Source organism: Acromyrmex echinatior, chromosome 14, assembly GCF_024713525.1.
Source record: "Acromyrmex echinatior isolate Ae372 chromosome 14, ASM2471352v2, whole genome shotgun sequence".
In the NCBI taxonomy this organism is placed as follows: Eukaryota; Metazoa; Arthropoda; class Insecta; order Hymenoptera; family Formicidae; genus Acromyrmex; species Acromyrmex echinatior.
In genome coordinates this window covers 5,729,684-5,742,747 of record NC_141865.1, presented here as the reverse complement: position 1 = coordinate 5,742,747, position 13,064 = coordinate 5,729,684, and the positions used below count along the sequence as shown (strand labels likewise).

Here is a 13,064-nt window from a genome sequence, read left to right as displayed (position 1 = left end):
GCTATAATTAATGTTAATCGATTCCAGCTATATGTATACATATATTTGTTGATAGTGTATATTTTATTTTATACAGTTGTTACTATTGTTATAACAATAATAACTATAATTATGATTAAACACAAATATCAAAAAATTTTTCTTTCAATGTAGGATTTATCTTACTGTACTGATAGAATAAGTGATCAAGTTTAAAAAGAAGCACATTTTGGATGAATATTCTATCAACTCGACAAACTAACATATACTGAAAAAGGAAAAAGATAAATCAAATAAACTATGCGCAAACCGCCGGTAGACTGCAAACGGTAATTAATGCGAAAAATTTCGCCAACTGTATGCACCGGAAATGTAGGCCGTCAGCAATGAATCGTGTATACGTGTGTGCGTGTCTGTGAGCTACTGGACACGGAGGAAAAATAAATTTAATCAGAATCAGACGCGCACATGATTTAACGAATAGTAAATCCGGCTGTTCGTTATTAAACAGTTATGAGTATAATGTTGCGTATAAAAGTTTTATTATTTTTCGATGTTCGTATTTTATTTAATGATAATTTGGATGGTAATATTTAATTTCGTAACGTTTAGCATATTAAAATTTGACTTCGAAATATTGTTATCTTCTTCATGAGAGACCACTATTTACCATAAAAGTGCAATTTTTCTCACATCCTATCTATTTTTAAATAGTAGAGATACAAAGTTTTGAAGAATTATACGAGCTACATACATTATCATAAAAATAAAAAATCCTTAAAAATAAAAAATTAACCGCTACATTTTTGCTCTATGGAGAGAAGCTTAAATGATACTTCTGCAGTAATTAAAAATATTAATAGTAACACATTTGTAATACATAAAATGAAGGATGTCAATCATTTATTACTTATTACAACAAACTAATGAATAAACCTAATCGACACGGATTTAGATTTATACGAGTGTTTCTGTTGCAGGCAGGCTTACATGGATTAACCGGACATATTGAATTTAATGAAGGAAAGAGAAACAATTTCAAGTTGGATCTCTTAAAACTAAAAAAAGAGGAGCTTGTTAAAGTCGGCGAGTGGAAATCCGGGTCTGGTATTAATGTCACGGATCTAGACGCCTTTTACGAGACCACGACGACCAACATTACGCTCGTGGTGATGACGAGAGAGGTAATGATACCTTGTATCCAATTTAGTCACGTTTGCGACCTCGTAGCGTTAGAATTAATCATTAAGCAGGATACTGCAAGTGTATGGATCGTATGGAGCTATGAAAGCAGCTCTAAATGGGGTCGGGTAAGTTTGTTATGCCGCGTAGAGATAGTGTCCACACATTTAAGCCACATAGCATCTTCAATATGTACTTATAAATAATATCTAACAATTTATGAGTCACAAAAGTATGTTAAATTACTCGGTATGTTCATATTAAATTGATCTTAAAATAATGAGACAAATAATACCATATATAGAAATTAGAAAACTTGATTTCTAAACTCTCGTTTCTATCTTTATCATTATGTTAAATATTCAAATACGTAATTTGATTCATTACTATCTTATCGTTTCGTAAGGAAAAAATATAATGTAACGTAACGTAACGTTTTCGTAAGGAAAAAAATTCAGAGACGCTTTAGAGAGAATATTAAAAAGAAAAAATAGCAGAATCGCGAATTGTCATATTAAGGAAAAATCTTGGTTGAAGGAACGTTTTATCGGTGTTATTGTGTATTCTCGGAAAAATAAAAAATTCATGTCTGTGTTGCAAAAAGGAAATATTTGAGGGGCAAGCGATCAAAATGCTATATATTTGCATGGAACGGCGGCTTCTTTCCCACCTTTTTTTTTTTATATAACCATCTCACGCGGAAATAAGAATTTTTAAGGATTTGCCTTTGCCTTTCCCCTGTCACGATGAGCACAATTCTACGATCTATCAATGGGATCCAATCTTCCACAGGAAAGACCCTACGTCATGGTAAAAGAAAATAAGAATTTGACTGGTAACGCGAGGTTCGAAGGCTTCTGCATCGATTTGCTCAAGTCGATCGCCAACCAAGTCGGTTTCCAATATGCAATCAAATTGGTGCCCGATCACATGTATGGAGTGTACGATCCCGAGACGAAAGAGTGGAACGGAATCGTGCGTGAACTAATGGATAAGGTAAGACAGAGTACACAGACTGTGTTTTCCTTCAATAATTTGCACGATGACAACATTATAAGAAATAAAATAAACGTTATACGATAAATGAGATAACTTGGTATTAACATGCGCTAAATTAAAATTAAAAAATTGAATTATCAACAACATGTTGCGCGAATCGAGAAAAAATTTAATGAATATCACGAGATAAAAAGTAATTAAGATGTAAATTAATTAAACATCTGCATTTCTATATTATTGTGAATCTGATATAGTATCTAAATTATTTTAAATAATAGAAACAACGAATAATCGTATAATAAGCTAGTAAACCTCATTTTTCAAATTATTATTAATTTAAAAAATATGATTATTGTATTAATGAAAATATGAACATAATATTAAATATTATTTTCTTTATCGAAACTAATTTCGATTGCAATGTGTTAATAATGTTGTTGAAATTGCACAAACATAGTATATTAGGAGAAATATCGAGGTAGACGAGAATGGGTATACGCGACCCAAGAGGCCGATTTTATATGCAAAGCAAAGTAAATTTCCGCAGACGTGTCGCAATAAATCCATCCCACGAGGAATTTCATTACGCTTGTAGTCGGATACAAGAATCATCTGGATTAACTATTTTTCCCATGAGCAAACGACAATATTTAATATTTCGATTCATAGATCAGCTCGCAGATGTTGCACTTTGTCATTTGAATTGTAAAATTGTGCAGTTATTAAAGTCAAAGTTTTATACATGCACTTCCGAGCATCTTTCGAATTTAATCTGTGCCGCCAATCCATTATTGTCTGCATGATCGAGTAGGCGCATACGCAATGTTCGCATAATTTACACAATAAATTGAAATTTACTGTTAATTGTTACAATATCACAATTATTAAATTGAAACGTGATATACATATAAATCTGCAAATTAACACTGCGTCAATATTTCAGCAGGTGTACGCTTCATTTTTAATCAGTTAGAAAAGATTTCAGTTAAAAAAAAATGTTTTACATGTATTATATAATTAAACTTCATTCGAAGTTTGATTCCACTGGGACAATGAGATATCTACAAATGAAATGCCTACAAAAATGCAAATTTGCAATCGAATTCTCAATACAAGACATACAAATATTTATTTAATAATATTTATGTTTTCAAAATATTATTAACTTCACATTATTTAATAAACATCTACATTATAAAAATTTACCATTAATATTTGCTTCAGATAATGTAACTTAATACATCAAAATTTATGAAACCCTCATTTATTGATTATTTTATAATCAATAATATATATACATAAAAAAATAAAACTACTAATCATTATTTTATTCATTTTTCTGTTATTCCAATTTTTTATTACTTATTTTTAACTTCCTGTATTAACAAAAAATCTATTAATAATTAAAATAAAACATTTAGAACAAAAAATCTTTAAACTTTTTCTAATATCAACAATTTCTCTTTAAATTTTGATTAAAATTCTGACTTTTCTGCGCTTGTATATATCCAGAGTAAGGTAAATATTGTCTTTCCGTTACTAGGGGAGAAGTAGTTCTCCACTCGTACTGTTTCCTGTTTCCTCGCGATCGCATCTATGTAGCCGATATTAACAGGAAGAGAAAATACATGTTCACTCGCGAATTTTTAAGGAAAAATGGAAATATTATCCCGTAAACATTAATGCATTAGAAAGCAGAAATTGAAAAAAAGAATACTTATAGAACTTGAAATTTTATCGAAACAAAATGAAAGCACCAGAGCGCGATATATAAAACAGACTTATGCATATTTAAAAACAAAATCGTATATTATTCGTGGAAAAGTCGCACATATAGTTACTATGCAAAAATATTATTGATAAGAGTAAATCTGAATCGAGTTTTGTGGTTCTAAAAATACTGACAATTTTTGACGATAGTACAATTCAAGTATTGATATATTGATATGTATATATATACAATATATTATATTAAAAAAGAATCATTAGCAGCCAAATAAAAAATTAATATCTGCAATGATATTTTAATCATGGACAAAGTAAATGGATATACCGTTTCCCAAAGCATATTAATTTTTATACGAATAATTATTTTATTTTATACATATATTATTATTACTGCGCATATGCAGTTAGCTGAATTGATTTTATCGCACGCATGTAACAAGCGTCTCTCTCTGAGATAATGTTTTGTTTTTACTCAATAGATAATTCAAGCATTTGTTGCTGATAATATCACATACATATTGCATATACATTTACACGATTGCTAAAAGCTTTTGACATTCTACAACCAATTTTAGTGACTGTGATACATAAACTATTTAGCCTTTGATATAAATATATCTATATATTCTGCAACATTTTGTTATGCATAAGAAATGTAAGGTATAAAGTAATAAAGATATTTCTATTTCAAATATAAATACATTCTAATTGTTTGCTAATTATATTCTATCATTTTATAAATATTGTATATTATTAATATATTAACAACCTCGGAGACTCATATAATTTACTTACTTTTTATTTATTGGAGCTATAAAACTTTTTATTTTAATATTTTTACATATATTAATCATTTCTTTAGCAACTAAAAATTTTTTTTTATTTATATCGCATTTAAAAGCATAATAAGGAAAAAAGAAGCGAGGAAAAAAAAATAATTTAATATAGGACTTTAGTTTTCTCGAAAATTAATCATTACAATATATCGTGAAAAAACCATAATTGTTATTAAAAATTATTATTAAAAATTTGCTAACGTTAATTTAAAACATGAGATGCAAAGAGACGGAGAAAACATGCACAAAGTTCGCAATAGTCGTTTCAGCGTACTCTCTGAATACCGAAGATCAGCAGTTTATAAAACATGCAAAGCAATTTGCTTCTTGTGAAAAGGGACGATGCCTTAACCTGGAAACCTACGAAACCGTAGGTGGATATTCTAAGGTCAAGAGGATGACATAAATGATGTCTCATAGTCCGCAACGCTCGCACGTTCGTAAAGAATTCATGCACGATTTCGCAGAGTAAACGAAAACTTATCAGTAATTTTTATTCCTCTCATTCACGATACATTTATGTGTTAAGAAATACATTTGCTTGATGTAAATGTTACGCGATACGTATTAATTATTTTTATCTGTTTAAGAGAAAGCATTCTATGAAATGTGAACGGGAAATATTTCTTTAATAAAAGTTCTTTGTGTGATTATTAATTCCTACTGTCTTTCATGATGTTATAAGCATCTCTATTTTTATATGACTTCGACTTCAACTTTATCAAAGAAATTGAATTCTCTTAACTCTGTTGAGTACTTAATTCTTTCAGAGAGCGGATCTGGCAGTTGCTTCCATGACGATTAATTATGCTAGAGAAAGCGTAATAGACTTCACAAAGCCGTTTATGAATCTCGGAATTGGAATTTTATTTAAGGTGAGTTAACACCGTGCTGTCGATTTCTTTTAAAATTACATTTGTATGCGACATAATGTTAATATTTTATTATCCCTCCATCAAAGTACGTATTTATGTCTCTAATATTTAATTCTTGATTATATTTCAGAATATGCATATTGCATTAGCATATTAACAAAAGTGATTTTCATACGAGCACGTTATTATACTAAATAATGAGAGAAACACAATAGATACGTTAATTATTCTACGATAATATCAGTCACAAATACGCAAGACGTATTTATGTATTATAATTCAAGGAGATTTTAATTCGTTTAATTAAATATGAGAAATACGAGAAATTAATTTATCAAATAATCTGCATGTCTCACAAATTCTCTTTCTTCAACGTGCACGCGCGAAAAGAGCCTTTGAATATCCTGGATTGCCGTAAAAGTTGACTCGGCCTGCAGCGCCGCGCCGTACCGTGCCGCGTCGCGTCGCGTCGCGTCGCGTCGCACCACGAAACGAGATCCGTTTTAATTAAAATCGTAGCGTGACGTAATTTAGGTGCCGTCCAGTCAGCCGACACGGCTTTTCTCCTTCATGAATCCGCTGGCGGTCGAGATCTGGCTCTACGTGCTCGCCGCCTACATGTTAGTGAGCTTCACCCTCTTCGTGATGGCACGCTTCAGCCCGTACGAGTGGAACAATCCGCATCCGTGTGTGGCCGAGAGCGACGTGGTAGAGAACCAGTTTACCGTCAGCAACAGTTTCTGGTTCATCACCGGTACCTTCCTCAGACAGGGCAGCGGGCTCAACCCTAAGGTACACTCAACGAGGTGCTCCACCACTTGGACTACTTCTACCGTTTTCCTTCGCGTACTCACCGCCCGCACCGTCGGGACATCCTTCATCCGACATGCCCGCCCGTTTCTCTCACGTTCACCGCCCCCGAACGCTGCACAGTACCCGTTCACGAGGCGCACATAAATCCATCATCTCGCTAGAGTGCAAACAGTAGATGTCTGTTTGCAGGGCACACGTCAATTCGTTTATATCTGTTTATGTTGCGAGTCATATATTTGCAATATTACAGGGATGCTCACTGCGAGTAAAATAATCTGCGAGCAAATCTTGGAGCGATATTGTTACTATATCGTAAAATCTTTTATCTGCTTTTAAAGCATTTATCGCATCTCCCCCCTTTCCCATTTCGTTTTCAGAGCTAAAGCTCGTAATGCATTATTCTAATTTGCATTAATCATTGAAGAAAGAATATACAATCAATCTTCTGTATATAATCAAAGATTAACATGAAGATAGAGATTAACATTTTCAAAGTAAATTATTTAGAATACGCTACCTGATTACATTTTTATCAATGGACTATGCGTCTTACAATCCAATCTCAATTACTTCCTGCGACGTTAGCGATCTCTCGTTAAAAAATAAAGAAGCAGCACATACGGCGATTGCACTCAGAGTGCACCGCCATTGTGTTCTGCTCGACGCGCGCCGGAGAATAATACGCTTCCGTAATTCCGTCGAAATAAAGAATCGTCTTTCGACGTTGAGAGACTGAATGTTGTGCAAGGAAGCGATGCGAGAGTTATATCTCGCGTCTTCAAATTATTTTTCAGCAAGGAACGCGATATGATGGTTGGACATGAAGAATGCACTGTTGCATTCATGAAGTTACATCTTATCTTCGATATCGTATCAGGTCGATCAGATCAATTCTCGAAGATTAGTAACAACAAACGTCAATGCTTCAGGTAACCAAACGCACGCCACCGCGGCTCTTCTCGTTCATGACTCCCCTCGCCATGGAGATCTGGTTGTTCTTGCTAGGCGCTTACGTGGTGGTGTCCTTAACGATATGGATAGTGGCAAGATTCTCGCCCTTCGAGTGGGTGGAGCCGTCTCCCTGTCCAAGCTGCAAATGTCCTTTGCAGGTAGGCTCACGTCGAGTGGTGCGATCGATGGACTGTATTTAAATTACAAAATGCAGAGTGCTTTTTTAAATATTATGTAATTTTATATTTTAATTAAAATAAAATAGGTATCTACTATTCTTCAATCATTTAAAAAATTGTTACTTTAAGTGTTTCATAATACTTTTCATATAATTTTGTAACAAAGCTTATTTTTTATTTGTATTTCCTGAGTTCATATTACAAGATATATAAATATTAGATAAAGAAAGAACAATTAATTAATATGAATGTGAAATTACATATGTTTTAATGTAGCATTCTTCGTTAATAACGCAAGAAAACAGATATTTTGTAAAAAAGAAAAACTGTATTTCTTAAAGAAAATACTGTTTACTAAAAAAAAAAAAATTCAGAGTTATTCCACATCTATATTTTCAGTCCTTCATAACATTACCCATGTCTGCATAGTGTAGAAAAAAAAATATTAAAAAATATACAATGCATGTAAGAAGTATAAGTTAAGTAGAATTAGTATAATTATTTTTAAAACTGCACCACTCGACGGGGGGCTCATCACATTGTCACCAGGGCAGTCACGTGAGCGCCTTGGATCCGGACAGCGACGACATTCCTCTACTGAGAACTGTCAACGAGTTCAGCCTGGCCAACAGTTTTTGGTTTACAGTCGGCACACTTATGCAACAGGGCAGCGACCTCAACCCTAAGGTAAACGTGCCACCACGGAGTCAAACGCGTGTCAAGAAACATTCCTTTTTTTTATTAACATATGTGCATTTATGAATATTCTTAGCAGAACTTGTTGGATTTCTAGAAATTCATATTAAAAATACTTACTTCAACGACTAACTTTTACTGCACTAATTAAAAAAGACCGTATGATTAAAAAGCGTAATATACTTTAAACACTCGTTTAAAATTTTTACGGCGATAAAACATTCACTTAAGCAGAACATTAGCAAAATCAGAAAATGGTAATTACTTTACCGCGACTCACGTAAATTTCGAATCGAAAAGTAAAATAGGTAATTTTTCTATACTGTAATGTTCTGAATGTTGATTCAGAAATTTTTACAACAATTTATAGGAATTTTCTTTTTATGAAATAATTTTTATCTGTAAATATTCATTTGACGCATTAAAAAATTATAGCTTGAAAAATTTAATGCAAATATTTAACGTTGATAATAAATATAAATATTTAACGAGGTAAAAGATACAAAGTTTGTCAAGAGTACACATAATAATGCCACATACTTTTCTATAAAATATTTAATCTATTCAAAATACACATATATAACACACATATTTAATATAAATATTTATATTTAATTCATGTTTAATAAATATATTATAAAGTAGTAAATAATTATTACCATCTACATTTTTTCTGCGAGTTAATGTTCTTATTTCTTTTTCTTTTCTTTTAATTATCGAGGATATTAACACATCAATGAAAAATCGATTATTAAATTTATTCATGAAGTATGAGTATATATATATATATATATATATATATATATATATATATATGAAATATGATATACTATATACAGTATATAATATACATACATACACATATATATATATACACACACATACACACACACACACACACACACGTATATATAATTACAACGCCACAACCTTCCATTCGCATTATCGGTCCATTTTTTTCGCATCTATACTTAACCCGCGCAAGTCAATTCTACTGAAAGCAGTTTTCTTCTTTTTAGCCATCACATATATACGTACGCTTGGAAATTACTCGCTGTAGTTCAGTTATGTACTAAGTATGCCCCGAACAGGGAGAGAACTTTATTAGATTTGGGAATATTTTGCGGAAAATAAAAAATATACGACCTAAATAATAAAGCTAAGAGAAATTTGTTCTGATATCTCAAAGAACCCGTATTTTATATTTTCTTAGAAGTAAACTTTCCATCATTACAAAATTACTATTAATTCCAAATATCTTACTTTAATTTAGAAAATTACGTGAATGAAAAATTGAAACTGATCTATACCTTATTGTTAGTGTGTGATAAAAAGAATATGTACATTATTAATTTTTGCTTTTAAAAAATTCTTGCTTTTGCAAAAATAAGTTTTAATAAAAACATTTTATGTCCGTTTTATAAATATGCTGTCGTATTTTACGCGTATAAAATGTAGCAAATCTCACTTAAATTTTTAAGTGGTTTTACTTGCATAAAACGCGAAATTCAACGTGTACTCCACGAAAAACAAATAAATGTCAGATGCACAAAGGCACCATATAAGTACGCTATACGTAACAATTATGGAAGATAAATAGCATCGAATTTAAAACTAAGAGAGACTTTAAATACATGAAATGCATATAGCAATCACAATAAATTTACTATTTTTACAAAACAGCAATATAAAAAAGCATATTAATTTTAGCAAAAGAAATAACTACATTTCGCGTAATGATAAATACACAGATTATAATTAGGTACCCTTAATAAGATATTATGTAACGTACATCTTTCATAAATTATAACAGTATTATAGCGTATTTTAGATGTTAAAAATTAACTGTTAAATAATCTATATAAAATTTGTCTATTCAGCAACAAAATTGAACAACTCTCACAAACGATACGAACATAATATATTTATATAAATTTCAATAGTTTTGGTTAATTTTCGTGATGTTCCTCAAATGTCACGAATTCTTTAATAACTTTATCGTATCAACAAAATAAAAATTTACAAAAAACACTATTCCTTTTATTTATACTATTTTAGATAGAAATTGATCTCTTTTTAACATTCTCCTTTTCAACTGATAAATATTTCACAATTACTAGTTTAAAATAAAAACACTAATATAAATTGGAAAAATTAATCATAAATAACAAACAAAATGAAAGCACTGTATATGAATTCTATACAATATCTTTAGTCAACTTTGATCTTTATAATTCAAATACTATTATAATCATTATTTTATCTTTTAATTTTATTAATATCCAGAATGCGTTATTAAAGTAATACATGCTGGTTATAAGATATCTCTTATAAAAAATTATAATATTCTTCGTCTTCATATAAATCTGCTCCAAGAAATTTTTTCAATATTTGATTTTTTACTTCCACTGCGTATAATACGATGGGAATGGAATGAAGAATGTCAGCGGTGCAGAATAGTGCGCAATTGGTTTCTAGTTGTCGAATAATACGTGCAATATTGTATAGAGTTCCGTCAATCGCGAGAAAAGTATCCGCGAGATATGAACTCGGGACGGCACCGGCATTGCTATTGTGGACAATGGAAGCATTCGGAGGGAAAGAAACTACGTCATTATTCACGCCATACTTTTCTTTTTTTTTTGCCGTACTTACAAAGATTAAAAAAAATGGAGCTTGCTCAAGTAAAGCTTTTTTCTTAAAATTTTATCTTATTTTACTTGCAACACAATTATTAGTTGCATTGTGTAAATATTTAAAAATCTGTTAAATAATATAATTTATCACGTTATATAATAATCAAATATGTGTTAACAAATTATTAATTCCAAAGATAATAAATTAATAAATACAACCTTTACAAGCACATGAATTATTAAATAAATATTGATTGTATTCAAGCTTAGATTTTCGGTCAATGAAAACAAAACTTAAGAGTAAACTAGTTTATAAAATTATTATATGTACAATCCACATGAATGTGAATATAAAAAAAGTTAATTAAAAAAACGAATATCAGCCCTGCATGCACATATAAGTCAAAATGCTTTTCAATTATGTCTTTGTTATTATAGCAATTTTTTATTGTTTTAGTAATTAACTAAAATATCAACCGACTCATTTTTTTGCAGTAGTTTTCAAATTAGTTTTTTATTTTACAAGTCACATTATTGTTTTATATGATGTTATTCTATATAATACTTTGTATATTCGTAATTAAGGCGTATAATTTACATTGAAATAATTTTCCTCCTATTTTTAACATAAAAGTACATAACGTTTTGTAACAATAATTAAATAATAAATAAATGTCCCTTGAGATTTTAGTTCTATGTAATACTAAAATGGATTAAAGAGCAATGAACTTTATATGCAAGAAGCGTGAGATAAAAGTTGCTTTTGGTAAATTCTTGGTAGTAAATTCAACGTTCGATTCTTCACTTTTATGACACGAATGACTGCTGCGGATATTCTTCCTGCAGCATCGAACGGTGTTTTCTGAACTTACTTGCTCCATATTTCATGTCACATAAAAGCAAGAAAATATGTCACTAAAAAGCAGAACTGATAGAAAGAACATTCCGGATCTATTGTAATTCTTATCAATCTACTATTATTAAATTGTAACAAAATATTTAAAATAATAAATAGCGAATTAAAAATGTATTTCTTGTTACAAATACATTTGCAAATCGTATTTTATGAATTATTTTTTAAAGACGTATACATGTTTATTACATATCATATTAATCGTTTTAATTGTCTTTTATAATACTAATTCTATAAAAAAAATAGATATTGCATTGCAATATTTATCTGTATTAAATGCTAATTGCTTCTCTTGAAAACTTTCTAGAAATACAGCGGCATAAATGCATGCTGCTTATGTGATCATTTGTTATAGAGCATGGAAATTCGCGAGGTTAGGTTTCACAGTGAGATTTGAGTTAGTGTTGTTTCTCCGACAATGCCAACGGCATGGTAGAAAGGAGGTTTTGTTTACACTAAGCTGCGATGCACGTGAAAACAATTACATGTCCTCAACAGTATCTCGCCTGATAATGTTCCTCGTGATACCTCATGATCTTCCGCATCTTCGTCATCCATTTCTATTATCACTGGCAAAAGCAATTACTCAAATACGAACTACATACGCATCATATATTGTATTTGATATACCTGTTGCGAGATATCATCAGATTAGACTATCAAAAATTTAGAAATAACAGAAGATACTAATGCTGAGATGTAATGTTTAATCAAATAGATGATTAATTTCCTATCACATTCCTACATGAGATTATCAATTATTCGCAATTAATTATCTGATTCAAGTATAAATTCTATTTTTGAACGAGTTAACTATTTTGGTTAAAAAAATAAAATTAGGACTTAATAATGTGAATACATTACATAAGTAGAAAAGATGACTAAATAAATACATCATGACTAAGTATATACATCAACTTTAATACGAATAATAACTTCGTTAACAAAACATTATCTTGCAGATATATCCGTTTGTCATGTCGTTAAATCATTGCGACGTAATGTCAGTTTTTTTAAACTTATAAATCACGAAATATCACATTGTTTTTTTATACGTATCGAACACAGTTTTTCGCTCATATCCCATGACGTATGAATTTTAAAATACATTCCAAATGAAAAGCGAACAAAATAATAGTATTTTAAAGATGTGGAAATATACATATAAAGCTGGATTCAGATCAAGCAAACATGAGCACAAACAAATGCGAATGATTTATTTCGATAGTATCGCGAGTATTAAATTATTCATGTTTATTCGCTCTCGTTTACTTAGT

At 30.5% G+C, this 13,064-nt stretch overlaps 2 protein-coding genes and 1 long non-coding RNA gene across 12 annotated transcripts in view; 2 read left to right on the top strand and 1 right to left on the bottom strand.

Moving 5' to 3' along the window:
• The window catches only part of LOC105150454 (uncharacterized), a 234,622-nt gene that overhangs the window by 172,062 nt on the left and 49,496 nt on the right, over positions 1-13,064 (bottom strand). The gene's annotated exons all lie outside the window — the stretch shown is intronic.
• Positions 1-13,064, top strand: part of LOC105150452 (glutamate receptor ionotropic, kainate 2) — a 159,204-nt gene that overhangs the window by 132,418 nt on the left and 13,722 nt on the right. For all 3 annotated transcript variants that reach the window (XM_087413339.1, XM_087413341.1, XM_087413340.1), the window contains 4 exons: positions 960-1,163; positions 1,954-2,157; positions 5,495-5,599; positions 6,134-6,391. In XM_087413339.1, the coding sequence (XP_087269465.1) occupies positions 960-1,163; positions 1,954-2,157; positions 5,495-5,599; positions 6,134-6,391 (771 nt within the window). The remainder of the gene's footprint in view (positions 1-959; positions 1,164-1,953; positions 2,158-5,494; positions 5,600-6,133; positions 6,392-13,064) is intronic.
• On the top strand, positions 6,554-8,505 carry LOC147907384 (glutamate receptor ionotropic, kainate 2-like). Its single transcript, XM_087413343.1, has 2 exons — positions 6,554-7,521; positions 8,092-8,505. Exons 1-2 carry the CDS (start codon positions 7,333-7,335, stop codon positions 8,302-8,304), a joined length of 402 nt encoding a protein of 133 aa, XP_087269469.1. The 5' UTR covers positions 6,554-7,332; the 3' UTR covers positions 8,305-8,505.